The 26,367-nt window shown below is 39.6% G+C and overlaps 1 protein-coding gene across 5 annotated transcripts in view; it reads left to right on the top strand.

Annotated features, from left to right (window-relative positions):
• The window catches only part of SLC4A10 (solute carrier family 4 member 10), a 285,654-nt gene that overhangs the window by 188,508 nt on the left and 70,779 nt on the right, over positions 1-26,367 (top strand). For 4 of the 5 annotated variants that reach the window (XR_014713600.1, XM_084643433.1, XM_084643434.1 and 1 more), the window contains exons 6-8: positions 5,732-5,920; positions 19,432-19,523; positions 25,669-25,826. Coding sequence is in view for 4 of the 5 variants with exons in the window: in XM_084643433.1 (XP_084499559.1) it covers positions 5,732-5,920; positions 19,432-19,523; positions 25,669-25,826 (439 nt within the window). In the remaining variant the exon portion in view is untranslated. The remainder of the gene's footprint in view (positions 1-5,731; positions 5,921-19,431; positions 19,524-25,668; positions 25,827-26,367) is intronic. The other variant, XM_084643432.1, reaches the window with a different exon arrangement.

Here is a 26,367-nt window from a genome sequence, read left to right on the forward strand (position 1 = left end):
CCACTGCTTTCCCTTAATCCACAAAGCCAGTTATCTCATCATAGAAGGCAATTAGATTAGTCAGGCATGACTTGCCCTTGGTGAATCCATGCTGACTGTTCCTGATCACTTTTCCTCTCCTCCATAATTTTTCCAGGGACTGAAGTAAGGCTGACTGGCCTGTAGTTCCCAGGATCCTCCTCCTTCCCTTTTTTAAAGATGGGCACTACATTAGCCTTTTTCCAGTCGTCCGGGACTTCCCCCAATCGCCATGAGTTTTCAAAGATAATGGCCAATGGCTCTGCAATCACATCCGCAAACTCCTTTAGCACTTTCGGATGCACTGCATCCGGCCCCATGGACTTGTGCTTGTCCAGCTTTCCTAAATAGTCCCCAACCACTTCTTTCTCTACAGGGGGCTGGTCACCACCTCCCCATGCTGTGCTGCCCCGTGCAGTAGTCTGGGAGCTGACCTCATTTGTGAAGACAGAAGCAAAAAAAGCATTGAGTACATTAGCTTTTTCCACATTCTCAGTCACTAAGTTGCCTCCCTCATTCAGTAAGGGGCCCACACTTTCCTTGACTTTCTTCTTGTTGTTAACATACCTGAAGAAACTCTTCTTGTTACTCTTAACATCTCTTGCTAGCTGCAATCCAAGTGTGATTTGGCCTTCATGATTTCATTTCTGCATGCCTGAGCAATGTTTTTATACTCTTCCCTGGTCATTTGTCCAGTCTTCCACTTCTTGTGAGCTTCTTTTTTGTGTTTAAGATCAGCAAGGATTTCACAGTTAAGCCGAGCTGGTTGCCTGCCATATTTACTATTCTTTCTACACATCGGGATGGTTTGTTCCTGTAACCTCAATAAGGATTATTTAAAATACAGCCAGCTCTCCTGGATTCCTTTCCCCCTCATGTTATTCTCCCAGGGGATCCTGCCCATCAATTCCCTGAGGGAGTCAAAGTCTGCTTTTCTGAAGTCCAGGGTCCATATTCTGCTGCTCTCCTTTCTTCCTTGTGTCAGGATCCTGAACAGGATCCTTATTGCTATATTGGAGCTTTGGCCTTCCTCTGCATCTCAGGCAGTTCTTAAATTGGCCATAGAGCACAGCCTTCGGCAGATGATCTTAAGACATGCACTCCACAAGTCCCAACCAGCGAAGTTTGTGAATGTCCAGCATAGTCTGCACAGACTGTAGGCCGGTTCTCTCAAGGATCTCATTATTGGTGGCCCATTGGTACCCAAGTAACTCCAAGGATTTTTCTAAGAGGGCAGAGGTGAAAACTGTTCTGCTTGGATTATATAACCCAACTTTCATAATCGTAAAGGACAGTACTAAGGACACAAGCCTGATAAATAGACACCTTTGTGTTTAGGGTTAGCAACTTGTTCCAAACACGTGAGGTAAATTTGCCAAAGGTAACAGAAGCTTTGCCAATATAGAATAACAGTGCATTAAGTCATACAGTTTCTGAAAATTAAAACATTTAAATTTCAGTTCATCGATAGGTTAAAAAATTGCAGCATATCATGGTGTTTTGTTGTAATAGCATCAAAAGCTCATTGTGTTCTGAGATAATTATTTTAGTGTAACAACCTTGTAGGTTGTGAACTTTTAAAGTAATATAAGGTGTCAGCAGATGAGTCAAGATATCTTTGTTTGATGCTATCCCATTCTTCTTCTGCCAATAGCGACATTAATCAATCTGTTCATTTTTGCTAACAATAAAGGAGGAAACAAAATTTAAAAATGCAACTCAGAATAACTTTATTCTCAAAGGATAGCTCACTAACCATTCCAGGCTATGGCTTATGCTACTGTTTCAGTGACCAACTTCCTCGCCAATAAACCCGATCCAGCCATGTAAAACCAAATTGTTTTACTCCAGACTACACCAAACAACAAAACAAGATGCAGAAATTAGGTCAAACTCCTCAGATCTATGCAGCTGTGCATTTTCTTATAGGAGTTTAAGCTTGATATATAGCGCAATAAAATGAACTGCATTGAGAAGACTGAGAAAATCATTGATTTTCAAAAGATTTGATGCTGAACACGAAGACCAACGTACTTGTTATACTGTGCCTCTTCTTCCATCCAATTCTTAAGCCACTGCCTCTGCATGTTTTGTTTTACATGGATGGAGGGGAGGGACAGAGATATGTCTACCCTTAGCCCATGTAATATGTATGCAGGCTGTCTACCCCTTGCACCTTTCATTTTGTCCTAAATTGTTTTTTGTTTTTGTTTTTACAAGCAAACCAATTCTCTGTAGATGATACTTTCTATGTACTCCAGCTTCACAACTCTTACTGCATCTGCATCTTTATGTGACACATTAGTTTATTATATGCTCACTCTGAACTTTACAAACACAACAATTTATGTACATTCAGTGCATTGCTGAATTTTGCAATTTCACTGTGCATTTTACCTGAGTACTTATTTAATCTTTTTTTGTTTAGCTCTTGGTCGCTATCAAAGACTTGACAAAATCTGTCTTTGCTTATAACATATCTGTCTTTTATTTATTTATTTTTCTGCTTTGCTTGCTTCTTCACCACTGAATTTACTGGTTGATATGAGCCTGTCTTGGGAACAGACTCAAGAGTTGTCGGAATTTTCAGTACAGCAAGTTTCTGACTCAGCTCATTATATCACCATTTCTGTGTAGCACCATTTCTCCTAATGGATACGCAAGGATATTTTGTGCTAACATGTTGCTGATTTACTTGCTCTAGTATCTCTCTCTCTTTCTCTCTCTCTCTCTTTTTCTTTTCTTTTCTTTTCTTTGCTTTTAAGCATTACTACTGTTGCCAACAAGATTTTTCCCCAAATTAAATATATTAACTCAACAGCTTCTTTTCCATTAAAAGTGAACAATGCTTCTTGATATTTTCTGTTATTGGATTTTGTGCTGAATCTTTTCATTTACATTATTTAGGCCAAATCCCATCCATGCCTCCATACAATGGGGCTCAGCATGAGCACATAGATCTGCTTGTGTAACCACACATCTTCTGGGTGTGGTGTTCTGTCCCATCTAGTGCCAACGACACCACTTAGAGGGAGAGAGAGAGAGAGAGAGAGAGAGTTAAATGAGTCTGCTCTACAGCCTTAGCTAACAGCCAGTTGGCTTATAGCTCATGCTGTAGAGCAGGGGTGGCCAACCTGAGCCTGAGAAGGAGCCAGAATTTACCAGTGTACATTGCCAAAGAGCCACAGTAATACGTCAGTAGTCCCCCATCAGCTTCCCCCACCACCAGCACCTCCCACCGGCCATCATCACCGCTGATCAGTGCCTCACCCTCCCTCCCAGCACCTCCCAATCAGCTGTTTCATGGCATGCAGGAAGTTCTGGGGGAAGGGAGGGGAGGAGCGAGGGTGTGGCAGTCTCAGGGGAGGGGTAAGTAAGGGGTGGAGAGGAGGCAGGGCCTGCGGCAGAGCCAGGGGTTGAGCAATGAGCACCCCCCGGCACATTGGAAAGTTGGTGCTTGTAGCTCCATCCCCGGGGTCGGTGCCTATACAAGGAGTCACATATTAACTTCTGAAGACCCGTATGCGGTTCCGGAGCCACAGGTTGGCCACCCCTGCTGTAGAGGCTCATACACTAAGCTCCAGAGGTCCCCGGTTCAATCCCAATAACCGGGGTCTGTCAGCATTGCACTTGCAGGATTGGGTCCTTATTTATTCAATGTTTCTGAATAAAGTGGTGTTTGTTTTGCTGTATATTCTTATTTGAAATTTCTTTCTGCTGTTTAATTGAAAGCATTATCAGTGAATCGCTTAGTAATATAGAGCCAGATTGTGATCTTGTGTGGGCGCATGGGAAAAGGGGAGGGAACAAAAACCTTCCCACAAGATTTGGACCATGACAAATGACATATAAATGTGTATTTTCATCTACTTAATCATAGATTAATTTGTAAAATAGACATTTAGAGTCAGATTCTTGGCTCATACCCTAGCCCTTTTGCAAGGCAGTGCACCAGCAGTGTAAGGGGGCCATAAAGTCCTTTACAAGTGTTGTGATGGAAACAGAAGTTGGTGGAACATGGTGTGCTTTTTTTCTCACTGGGGGAAACATGGTTCCTTGGGGGATCATTACAAGCTACTGCGGTCTGCACTCTACCCTAAGTTGTTTACAGTGTTCAGCTGGCTCCTGGTAGGCCTCACGATTGCAGGTGTACCATTTATCTTAGAGAGGAGACAAATAAGAGAAACATGACAAACTTCTACAATATAATGAATGATACAGAGTAGGTAGGTCAGGAACTTGTATTTACTATTTCTCAAAATTAAAGAACAAAAAGACATTCAATGAAATGGAAAATTGCAAATTTGAAACTGCTAAAAGTACATTTTCACACAAATGTATAATTAACGTGTGGAACTAATTACACAAGATATAAGTGGTGCCACAACTTAGCAGGATTAAAAAAACATTTGACATTTATATGGATAACTGGCCATCCAGACTCATCCATCCAGACTCATAATGGTATATATACAAACACACACACACACATATATATATATATATATATATATATGTATTTCTGGGTATAAGCCAACCGGTAACTGTTGGGATTGGGAGGAATTTTCTCTGGGGACAGGATCTCTCTCAGCTGACTACTGCAGTGTTTACTTGCACCTTCTTCTAAAGCAGCTAGTACTAGAGAATGGAGCTAGGCAGAGAAAGGTTGTGTGTTCTGATTTGGAATAGAAAACCCAAAATTTCAAAATTCTCCAAAACAGATATCTGAAATGTTTTTGTTATGGAAGCATCAAAATTATATTTATTTATGACTTTGCCAAACTTTAATGGTTTGGGCTGGCATTTTCCATGCCAGGTATATTCTTCAGAGTTTTGTTTTGTTTTAGAAAAATATTAAGACACAGTGTATCAGTTGTTTCCAAAAACAAGGCTGGGAAAAATACATTGTTTTGCCAATATTAAAACATTCTGGTGATGTTTGCTTTGTAAACCTCTAGTGTCTCCATGCTTTGAACCAGGGATTTGAAATTTGATATAGAGGTGGCCACTGTGTCAGAAACTTGTCTTTTGCCACTCCCATGAATATGTGCCCAGATTTGTCCAAGTTATAAGCACTAGGGTTGCCAACTTTGTAATATTTAAAAACCGGATGCTCCAACAGGAGTGCTGGAACCTCCCACCCCGCCTCTTCCCCCCAAGACCCCATCACCCTGGCTGAGAGCTGCAGCCACCCGATGAAAGTAAGAGGTGGCCCCAGCTGAGTAGGGGCTGGTGCGGGTGGTGACCCAGTTCCTCCCCTGCCTGTAGTACCTGAACTTTGGATGTCCAGTCATTAGTACTGACTGGACACTGTCAGGTCCCCTTTTCGACCAGACTTTTCAGTCAAAAACCCTATAGCCCATCCATGCTCACTAGGGACATGCTAGAGCTTTCTAGCTAAATTTCTTGAAGATTCCATCAACACTGGGCATGTTCTGGTCTGGGGCTAAGCAGGACTTCCTTGCAATTTCAGTTCTTAGCTGCTGCAAGGTCCAGGTCCTGCAAATGAAACCTGTCTCTTTTCTGCTCTGTGTCACTGCTGCTCAGTCCAGGGAGCGTGAAGGTGCCTGATTTAATGGTTTTTTCTTGAGTAAGGAATGTAAAACTGGGCCCTTCACTTGTAATTCATATTTTATTATTTGGCATTATAATTATTAATAACATAATTCCCTCTCTCTGTTCATTATATTATATTTATGTATTTATTTTTCAGATATGATTCTTGATCAACAAGTGGGCTCAGGGCAGCTCAGCGAAGATGTTCGTCACAGAGTACATGAAGCTTTACTGAAGCAGCACCACCATCAGAATCAGAAGAAGTTAAGCAACAGGATTCCAATTGTCAGATCCTTTGCTGATATTGGCAAAAAACAGTCTGAGCCTCATTCCATGGACAAAAATGGTAACGTGTTGCATTATTTTATGTTTCAGAAGCTTTTTATAGCATATATTTTCTCCCCCTGAGCCTGTCTGCTGCTGTATTCACAGCCGTCCAGGTGTGGTTCTGATTTGAAAGGGGACTGAGTAAAAATGGCTGCTTTTATTTCACAGAGCTGCCCCTTGTAAATATTCAGAGATGTAGCTGTTTTCATTTACTTACAGAACTATGTGTTTACTACTTTTTACATCTATTAACTATAGAGAACCAATGTCACTCTGATAGAATGAGCTAGATGATGGTTCATGAAGTAAAAGGAACTCAACTTGTCTTTTAGATTCTAGACTGAGTTTACAGTGCTGGCAGTTGGAAAAAGTCCCCATTTTTTCATTTATAAATGGAAAGCCATTGAGACAAAATAAACATGGAACCCAGTATTGTTGTTTTTATAGAGTCACTTTTCAGGAAATTGCATTACAAGTAAGAAAAGGGGGAAAGGCTGTGCAATACTTTTATGGAAAAAATTTGGTTAAGATAAACTTTTGAAAGAGGTAAGAATAGGCTACACTGTATTTCTAGCATGCTAACTCAATGACAGCTAGTATGGCTGTGGTGTCATTTACACCTTCCAGCTTAAAGTGTAAACATACCCCTAGATACTCCACGGCTGAGTACTAACCAGTGTATGTTCATATATTTGGGTAGGAGACCAATGAAAGCAGCATGGTGGTAATTTATTATGCAGAAGATATTCCAAGGATGTTAGTGAGCCTAAAATTTTTACCCTGGCTTCTGACCTCCACAAACTCCATGAGTCTTTTGATCCACAATGCAGTAGAGGCTACTCTTTGTTCCAAAGCAGGACTACCCTTTGGTGGTAGCCCTGTAATGTTGATTTTACACACACTTCCAAGCCTAGCTCCTTCCCTAGGGTGGGAATCTCAGGCTTAGAAGGCTGAATGTAATTTAATCTGAAGAGGACATTAAATAGGAAGATCATTTCTGTGCGATGTCCAGATTCCATATGAGGTTTACTTAGTTCCCAGTTCCAGAAAACATCTCTGTTCAGGACAGCTTTTAAACATATGATTGCCATTAAACCTGTGCTTAAATGTGATTGAAATCAGTGTGCTTAAGTGCTGCTTTGAATAGAAATGCACATGCTAAAGTGCTTTGTAAATTAGGCCCGTAGAGTGCACCGGGCATCCTGCAATCTGGCAATTGGAACTTCCTGATCTTGTGTGAGAAACACAGACCATTTTCATTATATTATTTATATTGTATTTAATTCATTTTAAATTAGTAAAAATATTTAAATGAAGGTAAATCAACTGTGTGTCCAACTAATAGTGATACTGCCAAGCATGCTTTTTAACAGTCCAATGCAGTTAGAGATGTCTCTTATTTATCTTGAAACATTGTCCATTAACTGGTCACTCTCCTATATTGGCCTTTTCAAAGTAGAAAAAAGGTCCTGTGTTAAAGTTGAGCTTTAATGAAATGTTTATTTCTTATTCTAAATGTCATTAAAATTGACATTCTTATGTTCAGATTACTGGATATTTGCTTTGTGTCTTGGACTAATGTGATTGGTTAGCTTTAGCACATCTCAGAAAGAAAAGGACAAAATTACTTTAGATCTGCTTACAGAGTAGTCTCAAATCTATTTGTTTGTTTGTTTGTTTATTATTTTCTCCTCAAGGCCGTGGAGCCCCAGGGCAGCTGTGCCACATCCAGTATAACAGTCTGCATGCTGTAGTGGTATCTGCTGTGCTCCATTTAAAAGAAAGGGGGAGTGGAGAGGAGAGAGATTGTTTAGTGGATCGGCATGGTCTCAGGCCCATAGGCTCCTGTACATTCATCTTGTAGAATGTTCCCCACCGTTCTTCACACTGTCATGGGTAGATCTTCCATAAAGCACTGTTAATAATGTACACCGCATCACATGTATGCCTTTCACCCACCTTTGGTAGTTCCGCTGCCTTTAGGGCCTTGCCCATGGACAGGAGGTCCTTCTTTGTAAAGTGCGAGCATTCATTACTTGCCTTTCTCTAGCTATTCGCCCACACACATCCCTTTCTTTGAAACTATAGCACCTGCTTGGGAGACTTGCCTTTTCCCCTAGAACCTTATGTTCTCCTACTCTCCTGCATATGTATGTAAGATGAGGGCTCTATCTAACTGTTGCAGTCTGTGAATGATGTATGCCTCTTCCTGCTGGCTATAGCTGAAAATTTCTCTTTAGATGTCGGTTTTAAAACTTAGAGCAATTGTGTAAGCTGCTCTTATCATTAGAATGATGGCTCAGATATACCTTCTGAACTATGAAAACTAAAGTTTAGTAAACTAAATTTGTAAAAAAAGCTAACACTAAGACAAAAACACCTCAAAGCAATGTCAGGCATGTGCGGTGAGAAATGTCTTTGCTTCTGAGGACAGCCTTGCAAAACCTGCATGTGGTTCCACTTTATTCTGCTTATTCCCATGCCTCTGTGCTGTATGTGAAGCGTATACTATATATGGATGTAAAAAAGGTTCCAACCAATTGCAAGGTATGAAAGTGTCTTCCTCTCCCACAATCTCAAAATTGTATTAACATAGCTGTTCAATTTATTTTACAATTATTTCTACCTTTTGGAGCAAAGGCTTAATTATACAAAAGGCTTGTCAAATCTTTTGAGGAGAGCAAGCAGATCTTCTGAGGTATCCCTAAAGTCTTGCTGATCCTCTCCATTTTTCTCCTTTTACTCTTCCAGTCCTCAAAGGCTGAATGTCTCCAAGCCAAGAAGAAATAGACACAGCCCTTTTCAGAGCCCATCAATGCTGATCCAGAGATGATCAGAGAGTAATAAATAGAGCAATGCCAGACATCTTGTCCCAGAACCTTGTCCCCTGTTCTACTGACGCAGTGGATAGCTACCAGAATCTGCCCTAAGAGAGCAACTGAAGATTTTTCTTGGTGTAATTATAGCGCATTTTTGGCCAAGATGGAGTGCTCTGCAGGCTACTCCAGCCAAAAAAAGGCATGGACAGGAATGCAGTAGGGAAACTTCCTTCCATCCCAGGGGCATCTGTTCCAACCCCTCCTCCCCCCCGCAGAGTAAACATGCACCCTGCTCCCCAAATAGTACAAGAAATATGGGAAAAGGAAATATTTATTAACAGAGGGATGAATGGAGGACCCACAGGCTCTGTGATACCACAATATAAAAGGACAGATGCCGAGCATCTAGACTCGGAGCTCAGGAATCCTGGTCAGAGTTCCAGTCTGACAGTGAGTCATTGGGTGCTCCTGGTTGTCTTTGGCACCAGTAAACTCCCCCCCCCAAAACCCTCTGGTGCACTCTTCTTCCGCTCTCTACAAACCCACACAGAGCAACAACCCTCTCCACTTAACTAACTACACCCTCTCTCCTTATTCCCAATGCAAAGTCACATGTCCCACTCCTCAAAGCCCCATACCGCTCTGGGTGACAGTGATACTGGGTCTGGTTTGTGCTTCTCAGGTGATTCTTGGTGTGGTGCGCCTCCTGGCTCCCATCCTGGGACATCCCTGGTCAGCTGCTCTGTCCTTCCAGGCTTTGGGCTGGTTCTCAGCTGCTTTGCTGTGGGAGAGCCTGCTCACTGTAAGCCCTTTGTCTGGCGCTACCGACACCCAAACCCCGACGCTCTCCCTATCTTGACTCCCCTCTTCCTAGAAAAACAAGCACTTCCTATGCCTCAGGATAAGGTTTTAAAGGGGCCATGCTTTCTAAACCCCAAGTTGGTTACACTGAGAATCCTCAAGCGGTTTGAAGATGGCATAGTGCTGTGTGACTGCTGCAACTACTGTAACTTGTAAAACCACTATGCCTTTGGTGTCCCCAGGGTTGGGGCATGGAAAGATGGTTTAGATCCACCATTTCCCTCCACCCTAGTCACTTGCTGCAGTTAGGCATTCAGTCCCTTCTCTCTCCAGTGTCTGTTGTGCCCTGATGACATTACTGGAAAATATTTGTGCTTATGTTCTTCCTCTGCTTTTCTTTGTGTGTGAATCTCTCAGACCTTCTAATTAATTTTCTTTGTATTTAATAGTATTATCTTTTGTTTACAATGGCTTTTCTTCACATCCTCTTCGGGGCTAAAGTGTCAGGCTGCTATGGATTTACCATGCATTTTTAATGCTGCCATGCTGTGTTTAACTTTCACTTTTCATTAAGCATCAAAACTGTGAGAATTAAAAGCCTGCTTTTGATGTTCCAGTAAAAAATGACACTCAAATTTGGCATAACAACAACAAAAATGGTTTTTAAAAAAAGCTTAGTTTGACACTGAACGCCCAGAATGGATGGTGGAAAAGAATTTCAGAGTAAATGCTATTAAAGCCAGTGGAATTTTAAAATATATAATCTTTTGCCATTACCAAGTCATCTTTGCAGATCAAGTTTGGAATGCTATGTAACACATTTTTAGTGAGATTAATAGAATCCTCATCCTGATGATGAAGAATTATATATGTAAATGTATGTATCAACATGATGGAAAATCCCTAAAAACTAGGTTTGACCAGATAAACCACTTCTGTATTATTATAGCAATGGTAACAAATATTTTTCAGCACGTTTGAACAGGTTTCTGCAATGCAGAATTTACCCATACATTTTTGTTGAATCAGGCTCATGCAGAGAGAACAAGTCGTGTGAGTTTCATGATAGTATAGTTGGTCAGAAAAATCAGATGGTAACAAAATTCTGACAGTAAACAGCAATCTCCCTCTCCCCGTTTCTGACTAGCTGTACACCTTTAACTACTACACTTGGAGATATACCTGTTCTAGCTCGGATTGAGCAAAGATTTGCAGTAGTGTGCTAAAAATAGAAGGTAGCAGTGGTGGCACAAGTCGCAGGATGGGATCGTACTAACAGCTAGCCTCTCCCGCCGCTTGCACTGATGCAGCTACGTTCTAGTTTTAGTGTTCTAACTTGATCAGAGCTAATAAGTGTGTGTGATTTCTGTCTCCTTGAGATGAGAATCACACCCCCCAGCTCCAAGTATAGACAAACCCATTCCTGATGTAACTTAAACACCAACAGGCTGAGGAAAGGAAGGTAGCAGGACAAGTGATTAATAGTTAGGTGCAAGAAGGTGTAAGTTACAATTGCCCTTTCCATCCATATTAATATGCATCTTGCACCTTCTTCTTTCCCTCTGTGTGTTGTTTACACCAACTGAGACTGCTTTAGAGTCCGTCATGCCCACTTATCAACATACAGTTTAAATCACCTCTAAATTTGACACAGATATGATACTGTAGAGCTTGGGGCTGTGATTATTCATATCCCTTGCAGATCAGCATAGTGGGGGACCTGTAACACACGCACCAGTGGGTTACATAAGAAAAGTGTGAGTCAAAGTAGCCCCCCTCTTACTTTGTCATATGCCTTCTCACACCTTCTTCTAGCTCCTTGGCTTGCAAATTGCCCCAATTCAGACTTCCTTACACTTGCTATAATGGATTTAAGCGAATATAATGGAGCTACATTCATGTCAGGGCGTCTGATTTGTGCATCACCTTTGAGTTTGGCCCATAGATTATAAATTACTGTTCCATTGGGTTGTGTGTTTACATTATTTTCATCCCAGTTTCATAATCTTGTATCTGCAGTTAAGCATTAATGTCGAAATTCAGTGCTAATATAAAGCAGATGAAACTACTCTGAGGTCAATAGAGAGTCCTCTGTTTACACCAGTGGTGAATTTGGCTCTAAGGGCCTGATCCTATATTCCTTGCCTGTTGAAGACACCCAGTGACTTAAATGAGAGGTTTTGGGTGCATATGTAATATGGGATCAAATTCTTCGTAGGTTTCCTTTTCTCTGTATAAGCAATACAGCTGGACCCAACCATAGTAATTCTAAATTAAATGATCTAATATTGTATTTCGTATTTGACATGCATTCTTTTCAAGCTAACTAATTTTAGTCAAGACTTATTATCCACAGCTTTCTCATGATATTATTGAACTAAGGCTCACGTAATTCTTAAACATTGTCACCTGATATTTGTTCTTTCTTTCTCCATATCTTCCTTGTACCCATGATTAAATGTATAATCTACATGTATGGAATTGTGTCATTCATCTTTATATTTCTTTATTTTGCTCTGTCTTTGTTGTGTCTGTCTCTAACAGGCTCATCTCATCTCTGTACCTCCCTCATCTCCTACCCTTTGGGTTCTGTAAGCTCCTTGAAGGTTTGAGAGGTAGTATAAAAATGTATCCTGCTTGGGTTTCAGGTCAATTAACATGTACATCAATGTCTTCAACTCAGTTTCCTTCCAGCATGCAGCTTTTTGCTATAGGCTAATAATCAATATTTAAGGCCTTTGGCAGAAGCTGTGATAATTTTATACGAGAATCCTACATGATGATGGTAATTATTTGGAACAAAGATGGAATATTTGAGACTAGAAATCATTTCTTCATAAATACATTTTCTTATATCAGTTGAGAATGTGGCAAACCACAACATTTTGGTTAGAGTTGCATGGGTATGCATGGAATTGTTTGAGGTTCAGGTCTAGTATACAAAAAATCATAATCTGGCTTTCTCTGCTTCTTCTCATAAGAAGTATTTTCAAACAGCACCAAATTCTACTCTCAGTTGTGTAGGTACAATGAGAATGGCAGTTTATTCATGGTAGTTAAGAATATGTGTTTCTTACAAATACTGCAGCTAAAAGCTGACTTTTGTATTATATTTGAATTTTACAATACTCTGACCAAAATCTGACCCTAATCTACTTAATACATTGTTACTATATATACCTTTGCTTCCTAGTCTCCTTAGATGTGAGCTCATTTAATATTTGAAAGTTGGTGACTAGTAAAAAGTCACAGTTAAAAGTCCACAAGGCCCAATACTGTGCTCCCAAAACACTGAACCATTACTGAATGGAAAGGAGTACTGTAGCTTTTTTATAAATATTTTGTAAATATTTAGGGTTTATGAAGCTCCATGTTTGATTTGCCTTGATTTCTGTTAGTAGTACCTTGTTCTTTTGTGCTTATTGTGATTACTGTGCTTACTGTGGTTGTTTTTGTCTTTCTTTGGATAAAAACAAGGTTTCTTGATAAATATTGAGTACTGAAGGTATCCTGAATGCAATAACTTTTGGGTTGAAATTTTGGAAGGCCATAGTATATTGTAGCTTAAATTCTCTTTCTGGAACTCTGATTTTTACTTGATGTAATTAATAGGTTTTCTCAAAACACTGAATTTTCAGGTATCTTTTAATATAGGCATCTATTGATGCAATATAAAAATGGATCCCATTTTAATTCCTTTTATATATAAATGGTTTGGTTTTGCATGAAAGAGTCTATTTCTTCTGAATGATTGTTTTTTCCAAAAATTGAGCATGCCTATCTACTGTCCATAGTTTTAAAGTCTTGGGAATTTTCTTTTATCTTAAAAACAAATCATTTTCTACATAAAATCATGAAGTATATTTCATTGTTTTGGTGTTGGCATTTTAGTTAAATCGATAACCCCTAAAACCTACTTAAACATGAGTGTGTCTGTTGAAACGTTTAAGTCCCTCTGTGTGTGCGTGCGCTCGTGTGCCCGCTGAGTATTTCAGTTAGATAGCATGTTACAGTTGATTGGCAGGTATATGCTTTAGAAAATCTGCAATTCTCTTTGACTTCTCAAATAGAAGAATAAAGCTGTTGGAATGCTTGATACATACTGACAGTAGAATAAATCCAAGCGCTGATATCATTAGATTTTTAAGTGTTCTGTCTATACTTCAGTATTGTTAAAGAATGAAATTCTGGTCATCCACACAGAAACCCAAAGTACAAATAAAAGTGTTTGACTTGACAGAGATACACAGGTGTTCCTGGAGGGGAGCAGTAGCATCATCTTCTTCAACCTGAAGACAGGACATAGAACAGCTGCATGAATGTGGCTATTGCTGTGGCTAATGGGCTGTAGCTGTGGCTTGTCCGTGATCCTACTGACTAGGTCCCCACTATTCCCATTGATCCAGTCACAATATTGCCAACCTTGGGCATTCAAAAATAATGAGTCAGACCTCCCAAAATTAAGCACATTGCATTCTCTTTATTTGCTGTTTGGATTTTCAGCCTGTAGGATCCACTTGGTTTGCATTTTCAGATTTTCTCCTCAGCTACGAGGGCTAGCAACATACTATTTTACTTTAATGAAGGCCAAGAGTCTCATGAAATCATTTGTTTCCAGATGGCTGTACCATACATGGAAAATAAAAAATAAAGTCTTGTGCGTGCAAAAAGAACAAAAGCCATTCATAAACTCCACATACTGACTGGGGCCTGTTGTGTTTCCTGTTGTGTGCATTTCTGTTACCATAGGGAGTTACTAGACACAACTGTGAAAGCAAGTGTTTAGACCATTAAAAATTGACGTCATGTTAGGTGGTTAGAGGTTCCCAGGCTGTCTACACTTTGAGTTGAGAGTGTGATTCCCATCTCGAGAATTCATACTCACTGTAGGTCTCATACAATCTTAGAAATGGAGGGCTGGAAGGGACCTCAAGAAGTCATCAAATCCAACTCCCTGTGCTGTGGCAGGGCCAAGTAAACATAGACTGTCCTAGACAGGTGTTTGTCCAGACTGTTTTTAAAAACCTCCAATATTGGGGATTTCACAATGTCCCTTGGAAGCCTATTCCGTAGCATAACTACACTTATAGGTAAAGTTTTTCCTAATATCTAACGTAAATCTCCCTGGCTGCAGATTAAGCCTATTACTTCTTGTCCTACTTTCAGTAGATATGGAGAACAACTGATCACCCCCCTCTTTATAACAGCCCTTAACTTATTTGAGACTATTAGGTCCCCCATCAGTGTTTTTTCTCAATACTAAATATGCCCAGTTTTTCTAATCTTTCCTTATAGGTAAGGTTTTCTAAATCTTTTATAATTTTTGTTGCTTCCCTCTGGACACTCCAGTTTGCCCACATCCTTCCTAAAGTGTCGTGCCCAGAATTGGACACAGTACTCCAGCTGAGGCCTTACCAGTGCCAAGTACAGCGAGACAATTACCTCCCATGTTTTACATGTGATACTCCTATTAATACACAGCAGAATGAAATTCGACTTTTCTGCAGCTGCATCACATTGTTGACTCTCATTCAATTTGTCATCCACAAAACCGCCCAGATCCTTTTCAGCAGTACTTCTACCTAGCCAGTTATTCCCTATTTTGTACGTGTGCACTGGATTTTTCCTTCCTAAGTGAAGCATTTTACGCTTGTTTTTATTGAATTTCATCTTGTTGAATTCACACCAATTCTCCAATTTGTCAAGGTCATTTTGAATTCTAATGCTGTCTTCCTAAGTGCTTTCAACCCCACCCAGTTTGGTGTCATCTGCAGATTTTATAAGCATACTCTCCACTTTGTTAGCCAAATCATTAATGAAAATATCAAATAGTACTGGACCCAGGACTGGTCCCTGTGGAATACCACTAGATGCGCCCTCCCAGTTTGACAGGGAACCATTGAATAACTAGTCTTTGAATACAGTCTTTCACGAGTTGTGGACCCACCTTTTAGTAATTTAATCTAGACATTTCTCTAGTTTGCTTATGAGAATGTCATGTGGGACAGTGTCAAATGCCTCACTAAAATCAAGATATAACGCATCTACTGCTTCGCCCTATCTACTAGGCCAGTAACCAACCAAATTTCCTTGTTTGACAGGGCTATTCCTTATCACCCTATTATCCTCCAAGTGCTTACAAATTGATTGTTTAATAATTTGTTCCAGTATCTTTCCAGCTATCAAAGTTAGGTAGACTAGTCTATAATTCCCTTAGCCCTCTTTGTTCCCCTTTTTAAAATTAGATATGATGATTGCCCTTCTCATGGAGAAAGAGCTAAACACAAGGGGTAGCTGTGGCAGCACAAGTGGTAGGATGGACTAGCTGTCCTGAGTACATGCCTCGGGTCTTGGATAGGTACAAACTTGGGGCAGGTAGCCACACCATCAGCTTGCACTGCTGCAGCAACATTTTATTTTTAGCACGGTAGCTCTGCAAAAGCTATAGCCAGTATTTCTCCTTGAGCTGGGAATCACACCCCCAGCTCAATGGGTAGGTATATGCTTATGTGAAGTTTGAGTCTGCACTGTAGCAGTTATAACAGTCTGCGCAGTATGTCCATGGTCTTGCTTGGAGTCGTAGGAGATGATTTTATTTCTCCTGCCAAACATCTCTGCTCCCATTTACTCCATCTTTGTACAAGGGCCAGAATTTAATTAAAGAATTGCATTTCAGCTTTCACTTTATGGAATAATAATACAGATGTAAATACTAAGTTATGAAAAAAAGTTTAACTTCTCTCTCTCTCTCTCTCTCTCTCTCTCTCTCTCTCTCTCGCATACAAAATGTATATGCTAATATCTGTAATTATACATGTTTCCTGTTTGCCTAGAAAAATAAATAAATAGATCTTAAGTTACAAATCTAAATTTTACATTCTCTTACACCCTTAAGATCCCAACCAAATCATTAGGGTTCTGTGGGTGTAACTGAGTGCAGAATCTGGCCCAGACATTTTGGAACACCTCTCTCTTCTGGTTTACATATGCTTACTAGTTGTGAAATTCTTCCCTGAGTAATGTAAACCACTGGCGATTTTTGTATTGCATTTATTCTTCATGCAGTCTATTAGGGTGAAATTAACTCATGTGCATACAAAGCCCAACTCTATTTAAGGGTACCTTTAGCACTTAGCAAAGAGCTTAAGTGTGACGTAAGTGGTGCAAAAGCTTTCTCCTGGGCCTCTCCACAGGGGTGCATTTCACTTTAATAGAATGCAAAATAATAATAATAATAAAAATGCAGTACAGAGTCACCAGAGAGTTTTACATTACATTATTGAAATCACTAGAATGGTGCAGAAGTTGTATTCACATACTGTGGTTCTATAATCAAAAGAAGTTGAACACTATTGTCTGGGAGGGTTATGGTCCAATATGATTCTAGGATATTGCTACATATCAAAATCCAATTTTTAAAGCATGAAAACATAGTAATATGCAGTAATATATGGTATGAAGGGTATGAAGTTGATTTTTTTAAAAGTTAAAGTTATAATTTTGAGACTGGCAAATTGAATGGCTGCTAATTAACAGTTTGCCCATTCATAACCGAATATGTACAACTAGTAGTGGGAGAACCGTTTGGAAAAATTGTAGCTGTTCCCCTGAAACATTTGTATAGATTAACATTCTCTTAAAATCCTTGTTTTATGGGAAATTTTTCAGATTACAATAATCTATTAATCTATTAATTATTAATTAATAAAATTAAATATGAAATATCTCAGAATTGTAACCTGCTTGTTTAGATGCATTTGCTAGAGTACTCGCTCTTTTTCTCCTTCTCTGTCTGGAACAGAATTGATCAAATATCAGAATTTTCATCTCATCATAAATTTCAATATTTTCAACCTTTGTTTTGACAACATAGACAATTTCCTATGAAAAACTTTGATTTTGTGGAAATCACATTTTCTGATTTGTGGAAATCAGAAAATCCCTGTCAGTTCTTCACTGGAATGCTCATTGATTGTGTGGCAGAAAGCTGGACATCTATTCTTTGTCCAGGGTTAAGGTACTTCTATAGCTCCCCACAGGACGTGATCCTGCAAGTTGCTTAGCTTTTCCTGATGGCAGCTGAGTGTATTTAGGGGCAGATTTAGGTACCTAAAGGTGCAGTGGGGATTTTCAAAAGTGCCTAAAAAAGGTTAGCTGCTTAGCTCTGGAGTACCTAACTATCTGCATCTTTAGGCACCTAAATACCTTTGGAAATCTGCTTCTTAGTACCTTGCAGGCTTGGGCCCTTTATTTCTTGAGTTGCTCCTGATTTTTATTACAGTGTCACTCACCCTTACTAGACATCTTACTTGCTGCTAGGCTTTCAGTTGTCAGGCCTTCTTTTACACCCCCCTTAGATGCCTGGAGTTTTCTGTCTGTGGCTAGGTTCCCCAACTTTCTCCCCTTCTGACCTGCCACTTCCCACCCAATCAGTTCAACATTTTTTTCACCCAAGGTATTTATGTGTGTGTCTCCCTCCCCTCCAAGTCCTTTAAATTTTACAGGGTTTTTTTGAGATAGGATTTACTCTAATTCTCACAATCAAACCAAAGGAATTAAATGAACTGTTCTTTCCCTTGCCATTCCCTCCCTTGTCTTCCAGAGGGAGATGAGTGGCCACATTAATTAATATATTTTAAATATATGAATGGATATTTTTCTCCCTTACATGCCCTTCTTCTGCTACTAATCCTCTTTTTGCACCTTCAGTGGCAAAACCTGACTATTTTACCGCAATGTTATTATTCACACTTAGTCAGGCTTCCCCTACAAGAATATTAGTTTCCTATAGCCTTATTGCTTGTTTGCTTGTTTGTTTCGGAGACCTGTAAAACAACTTTTAAGTAATAATGTTTGTCCCTCTTCTTAAATGGCTAAAAATACTCAACTCAGTTGAGATTAATAGATAACTGACTGTAACTAGAAAAACAAAGAATGATATTCAAATGAGAAGATGGAAAATGCTGCGAGTCACACCAGGCTGAGAACCACACATCATTACTCATTGTGCTGGTCTACATAAGACTGGAAGAGCCATATTTCCACATGACCATTGTGCTATAAGGACACTAGTCTAAGGCCTTAATCCTGCAAACACATAGTACCCCCATGTATAACTTCATTCATGAGTAATCCCATTAGCTTCACTAGCACCACTAATGTGAATAAACTCATGCCTGTGTTTGTTTGTATGATTATGGCTTATGTTTGAACACTTCCTCCTGTCCTGAGCACTTCTAATTTTTATAAATATTTTGTGTTTCTTCCTGCCTGGATTTTATTGGGAATTTCTTCACTTAAAAGTTTTTTTTCCATTTCAATATTTATTTAACAATTTATAATTTTTTGAACAGCCTAAATTTCAATACATTTATTTTTCATGACAAGATACTTTATTCTAGCTTTGGTTGTCATGCTAGTCAATGCCCATTTATGCACATGAGGAAACTTATGCACATGGGAAGTCCCCTTTGATTCACTACTCACGTGGGTAAGTTTTTAGGACTGAGGCCTAAAGTTGGCAGCTCCTCACATTGCTTAGGAAATTTCCTTGGTAGATGTGGGACTGTTTTTTAAATAAGGATTTTTTAATGGAGTAACAACTCTTAACAGAACTTATACGCTGTGAATGGCACAAAAATCTGTCCTCACAATATTCAACAGTAGGTTTAAATTTTTCTAAAATGGATTCTCCCATCTCTAGCTTCAGCTAATGAATGTTATGTCTGTTGAGAATTTGTCTGTTGTTCTAAATAAGTCTTTAATTTCACTTCCATGCTTACATTCTCATACACATGCAGTATGAAACATATGTGATACTCTAATTTAATTCTAACACTTGTTTCATAGAATGCTTCTGTAGAAATGTAAATAATTGTTAGTATTCTGTAATAACAATATATTTTTTTAGCAGGTCAGATTGTTTCTCCACAGTCTGCTCCTGCCTGCATTGAAAATAAAAATGACGTGAGCAGAGAAAACAGCACTGTTGACTTTAGCAAGGTAAGCATTTATTGACTGTGAAAAGAGCCTTCTGACTGGCAAGAAGAAATTTTAAATAACAAGAGTGGTTTGTGTTAATCAGAGAAAGCTCTAAAAATGTTTCACTTCAATATTATAAATTGTCACATGTCAATGCTACAAAATACATATGTTGCACCTACAATAAAGAAGGTTTTTAAATGTTTCGAATAAAACGTTGTTAAAATATTGCTAACAGGAAATCACATTCCAGGAGATTAGACACACTTTTCATTGCATAACACTGTAAGGAGGCAACAGATTGTAGGGAGAGGTCTCAGAAATGAGTAAAGGGCTGACTAAGTAGGAAAGTAATACAGATTGCTTATCATTTGGACTTAGCATATGTTCTCTTGTGGGAATAATGCGTAAATGTAAAATGCCCTTTTTGTAACCTGCTTTTGTGGATTCTGTGTGTCTGAAGAATAATTTGCTTTTGTTAAATGTCTATAACTTCATAGCATTGTGTCACGCCAAGATTTTTCAATGCACTTTACAAAGTTGTATAGTAGTTCAGTGGTATGGTTTTTAATGACAAACTAATAATAGAAAGCAAGGAAACACAAGCTAGTCTTCAGTTTTGGTATAAAAAATGTCCCTCATCTTTGGAGAAGGTGCTGCGTGCCTAAAACAAACTTTCACATTAGGTACAGGCATGAGATAGGCATGCCAGCAACAGATGACTTCAACTGGTGCTTGGGTGGGTAAGATTTGAGCAAGTCAGGAAAGGTTATTAGAACTAACATTCTAAAGGGATGTATACAGTTAGTGAAGAATAGAAATCTGAATCTGTTGTGGAATCTGACTGCCAGCCAGTATAATTGAGCCAGCAATAGAGTTATGTGCTCACTCCATCTGGTGCCAGACAGAATCCTAGCAGCAGCAGTTTGTACCAGCTGAAGTCTGTCAGTTTTTTGTGCAGGGGCTAGGAATCAGCCCTAAAAAGGGCAGTACAGTTGTCTACATGGGATGAAACAAAGACATGAAAAGGATCTTTGCATCACTAAGAGAGTGAGAGAGAGAGAGAGAGAGAGAGAGAGAGAGAGAGATGAGGCAGCGCTCTGGCTGTCTTTCTACACTGGTTATAAGGAAATTTCACTATAACAGAGACATGTAATTCAAATTGGAGGCCAGTACTAATCCTGTAAATACATAAATATAGGTATCAGTAAACAAATGTATTCCTTTTTAGAGTATAACATTTTTATTCAATGTTGTTTTTAAAAGTGTTAATTGGTGCACAGTAATATTAATATTTTTTGGTGAATGTTCTGTGTATTGAAATGTAACATCTATTGTAAAGGGTAACAATAAAAATAGATTTGTCTAATTTAAATTTTAAAAGTGCAGCGATGAGATCAACAGCAACCTGGAGAACACTACACCACTTCATTTAATGCTTTTCTCAGTTCTCCACAATCACTTTAAAATTTGAATGTCAGAACCCACTGAACTCATAGTTGTGGGTCTTTGACTCTACAGCTTTCGAAACCAGACTCTGTTTTCAAGGTATGCTTTTCATGCTGAAGGAAAATGGAGACAGCAGATTTTGAACCTTCATTCACCAGTTTTACACTGATATGATATCATTGACTTCACCAGAACTATTCCGGATTCTCACTGGTGTGAGCAGTGGTGCTGGACCAAGAGGTGCTGGGGGTGCTGCAATGCCCGCTGGCTTGAAATAGTAATAACAAACACCGTGGTTTCCACCAACAGCAGCCCTACTATAAAAATTGTTCACGTACTCCTGGGTGTGATAGGGTAACAAGGTCCCACCTTTCTAGTTAATCTTAAGAACCCTCAGTAAGTTAAACACCAGTAGTGGTTTCATGAAGTAGGAAAGAGACAGCTTTTGTTTACGTGGATAAAATTGCCTCATGGAATTTTAACTAGAAGACTTTTTCCTAGCTGTATTTTATATAGTTTAGTTTATCCTCTTAAGCCTGTATATTTAGGGATACAATCTCCCTTGATAAGTGCCAGTATAGTAACTTCTGACAGCAGTAATTGGATAACGTGCTTAGATTGAGGGGAAAGTAATGTTATGCAGAGCACACAATGGGCTTGTCTGCATGGTGTGGCAAAGTGCACTAGAGGGGTGTGATTTCTAAAGTGCACTAGCATGCTGCATGCAAACTGCCCTCTAAAAGGTTCCTACTTCACAATAATATAGTCTCATTTCAAAGAGGACTATGTTAATGCAAATGAAGGTACTTTTAGAGTGCGCCAACAAGGTCTATATGGGAAAGAGTGCGTGATGCATTAGAATGCTCAGCAAATCACACCCTTCTAGAGCACTTTGCTGGTGCCATGTGGACAATACTTTTAAAGTACTTCTCCTGAGTATTGTAATTTCTTACTCTAATTTTGTTCAACATGTTAATTTCATTTTATCTTCTACAAAAAGCGCCTTTGATGCCTCGCTTACACTCTGCCCACTAATCCAGCTCCCCAAGGGCTCCTTCTAACATTCCAAACTTCTAAGCAACTTGCCTCCTCAATCTGGATATCAATCCAGATACAGCACAAAGGCTGCATTGGTGGTATTGGTAGAGTACATCTTCCTGTTGATGGATAAAGATCAGGAGCCAGATTCAACACTGCAATCTGCCCTTTGATTGCTACTTGAACGCATCAGACTTCTGTGGATGGCTTAGAGATAGTTTAAGGCAGGGGTGGCCAATCTGAACCTGAGAAGGAGCCAGAAATAACCAATGTACATTGCCAATGTACAGTAATACGTCAGCAGCCCCGCATCAGCTTCCCCTTCCCATTACCAGCGCCTCCCACCCACTGGCAGCCCCACCGATCAGCGCCTCCCCTCTCTTCCCTCACCTCCTGATCTGCTGTTTCGTGGTGTGCAGGAGACTTGGGGGATGGGGGAGAGGAGAGGGAGGAGCGTGGGCATAGCAGGCTCAGGGGAGGGCGCGGGAAGGTGTGGAGGGGGGCAGGGCCTGTGGCAGAGCCAGGGGTTGAGCAGTGAGCACCCCCTGGCACATTGGAAAGTTGGTGCCTGTAGCTCCATCCCTAGAGTCAGTGCCTATAGAGGGAGCCACGTATTAACTTCTGAATAGCTGCATGTGGCTCTGGAACCACAGGTTGGCCACCCCTGGGTTAAGGGGTCGATCCTGGCCCCCATCCTAGCCCCTGGTGTCAGAGTGGGCTGGGAATGACTGAAGCTTACTGCGCTATCATTCTTCTCTGCTTCTGATTTACACTGCAGGCTGGGCTATTCCGCAGGGAAGTGTTAAAGAGACTGCACCTTTGCCCCCCTCACTTACAACATATATGTGGTCAGCACAGAAACAGAGCATTTTTTAATCAAAGCCGAATTCCATGCTGATACTGTAAGATCTTTCAAAATACATGTGATGCCATTGATCATGAGATATGATTGATTCAGCTTTGAACTATAACAGGATTGGGTGGGATTCAGTTCCAGTATTCCTTCATTGCTGAGCCTTCCCAGAAGGTGATGTTGAATAGTTGCTCTTCATCTCCAAGGGCAGTCTCATGTGGTGTCCTATTGAGTTCACCTTCTCTCCCATCCTGTCCAGTGCGTATGGAGCTGTTAAGAGAGTTAGTGAGGAGGAATGGGTTGTGGTACCTTCATATACTGATGAATCCCAGTTTTATTTCTAACCTAATTCAGCCAGTCCTATCAAATAAATTTGCCAGTGTCTCATTGAGATTGGGGCATGAATGAAGGCTAGCTGGCTGAAGCTCTTTTTCAACAAAAGTGAGGTGAAACTGGTAGGTTGGAGGAAGTAACTGGAAGGTATAGCGAAGATCCTCTCTCCCCGAAGTGGGGGGTGTGTGCTGGCTGTGAGACTTCACAGTCTAGAGGTATTCTTGGAACCCCAGCTCTTAAATGATAATATAGCAGCAGTTTACTGGAAGTCCTTTTTTCATTTTCATTTGGCCAGGAGAGTATGATTGTTTTCTTTCCCATGTGAAACTTGCCACTATCAACGATGCCTTTCTCACCTCAGATGCATGCTAATGTGGGACAACACCTAAGATCCAGTCACAAACCAAAGTTAATTCGGAAAGCAGCAGTCCACCTGCTCTGTGGAGTTTCTTACCCTGAGCACATGACACAATGCTCCATGATCTATCCCAGCTGCCTAGTTGTCTCTTGATTAAGCTTAAGGTGTTGATTTTAACCTATAAAGCCCTTGAGTGACTTGGGATCTGCCTATGTGAGCGAGTGCCTCTCTCTTCATATAATATTACCAAACTGCACGCAGTAGAAAAGCTCCAGCTGGAATCGCCTCAGTATAAACTGTTTACCATGAAGGGCCCCAGTCTTAGATCTTTTGGTCTGAAATAGCCTAAATATGGCACACTGCAGGGCTCGTCTACCTACTCAGATTTTGGGGTACAATAACAGGTTATTGTTTGGGATTTTGATTTCATCTCTAGTTAGGTATTTTCTGGTTTTGGGGGTGAGGAGCAGCTGCTGTTTCAATTTTTTGTGATTGTAATTTTAATTCATGGCAGAAGCCCCTGGAGACCATGATAGGCAATGTATTTTTAAAAAAATAATCAAAAAGAGAAAGAGATCTTTTCTCAAGCATCTGCTGAGACTCTGATAGCTTAGTCCTCTGAAAATATACTCAGACCTTTCAGTCTACTAGTCCTCAGTCCTTCATGTTGGTTTGTCAGTTGTCTAACACTCTGAAATACCATTCATGTTATCATAAAGAAGGCTTATGCTAGATTGGGGTAACATTAGAAACATGGCTTTTTGGGTTTACGGAAATAATAAAATTTTAAAAATATATTTCATAACACAGGCAACTCTGTTATGTCTAAATTCTGAGTAAGTGCCAGAGCCATTTGCAAACAAAACAGTTTTCTAAATATTACCGAAGACTATTTACACTAGTACTGACAGATGGCTGTAAGATAGACATTAAAATGGTCCACTTTAACAGTTTATATTGGATTTGGTCACTGTTGTTGTGTTTAAATTAGTGAAAAGAAAGCAAATGACAAAACCATATAGTCTGAAGTTCTTAGGCAAGACTAGTGCATTATGAAGTCAATTATACATGTTGTATTACTATCGTTATTACATAATGACATTTAGAATGGTACTGTGGAAGTAATACATAAATATATGAATGAGTCTGAATATCAGGCAAATAACTATAGACTATATAGAAATAATGGTGCAATCAAGATCCAGCTTTAACAATCTAAATGAGTTTTAATGTTTGATATACACCCAGCACATTTCAAATCTAAAATAAAACAAAATTAAAAAGTTGAATGTTTGTATGTCTTTAAGACGGGTCTGACTCTTGCCAAAAGCTTGTTCCAGTCAGGCCTTAAGGAACTTTATATAAGGGATAATCAACCTGTGATGCCATTCAGTAGTGACATGGCTTCTCCATCTCTTCAACATTGAGTACCACTGTTCTGTAGCTTCAAACTTATTACCCCACGTCACTTATGTTCATAGCTTATTTTCTCATGGTCATGAGGTTGGAAAACATTTTCCTCCAAGCCTGACACCAATAGTGCTTTGTGATTTTTGGTTGATAAGAAACAGTCATGGAAGGAAGGTGTCAATCTCCCGTCTTGTTGGGACTCTAGCATGGCAACCTCATCCACTGAATTCAAGTTTCCTTTATGCAGCACCTGCTGACAAAGCCAAGGCTTTGCCCTCTCATAACTACTTTAATTAGCATAATAAAGAAGATAGAAGAAAACAAAAAATGGTGTATTTCCCATTAATATTTGCTTTGGCCCTGTAGGTAAAGTATTTAGGATGCATTAAAAGTTGTGCAGTGGGATTATCTATATTCCGTTTGCACACTTGGGCAAATGCTAAAGACTGATAGTTATTCATATTACAGAGAACCATTCATTTATTTCTCTTTTTAAAATTATTCAAGAAAAGAAAACATTGCAAGTAGACTGGTTAAAAAAACTCAGGCAGCTGGTCGTACGTTAGGTGGTGACCAAGTGAAGTGAACTCAGGCAGCTGGTCGTACGTTAGGTGGTGACTCTGTGTCATTGAAATAGAGAGAGATTGTTGTGTACCTTAGTTTTTCAGATAATATACCAAACCTTTTCTTTTGAACTTTGCTGCTGTTATTCTTTTAATTATTAGGTTGACCTACACTTTATGAAAAAGATACCTCCTGGAGCTGAAGCGTCAAACATTTTAGTTGGTGAACTAGAGTTTTTGGATCGTGCTGTAGTTGCTTTTGTCAGATTGTCCCCTGCAGTATTGCTTTCAGGACTAGCTGAAGTTCCAATTCCAACAAGGTAAGTGTAGATTGTGCTAAAAATATAGATGGTAGTTCATTCCATTTCACATTTTTCTAAATTGCATTTGTGGATGTGGATGGGAATCATCCTTCAGCCCTGTTTTTTATCCAGTTACTAAATGAATTGTTACCTCATAAGAGGGGCACACACCTTACCTTTCCTTTCCTTCCTTTAAATAGTGCATACTTAGGTTAATTATTGGATCTGAGGCCTGTGTGCCCTTCTCAGAAGTAGAAGCAGAAGTGCACTGTTTCTGAAACTATGATGAACGGATTAGCATATTTGAATTACAAACATTACAGACGAATTGCTAAGAAACTGAAGGAGTAAACAGCAAAGAGGTTGATCAGGTTACCTGGGAGTTATAATTGTTTGCATAATCCTGCATAACTTTTCCTGAAGGGAGAAATGACAAAGGAAATAAATACATTGGTATAAAGAATAGAGCCCATTCCAATTCTTTATTAACATAGTATTGTTCAAGAGCAGTAGGCATCTGGGGTAAACAGCTGAAAAAGAGAGAACTGAAAGGGGTGAT

This window comes from Lepidochelys olivacea, assembly GCF_965140295.1.
Source record: "Lepidochelys olivacea isolate rLepOli2 genome assembly, chromosome: 11".
Lineage (NCBI taxonomy): Eukaryota > Metazoa > Chordata > Testudines > Cheloniidae > Lepidochelys > Lepidochelys olivacea.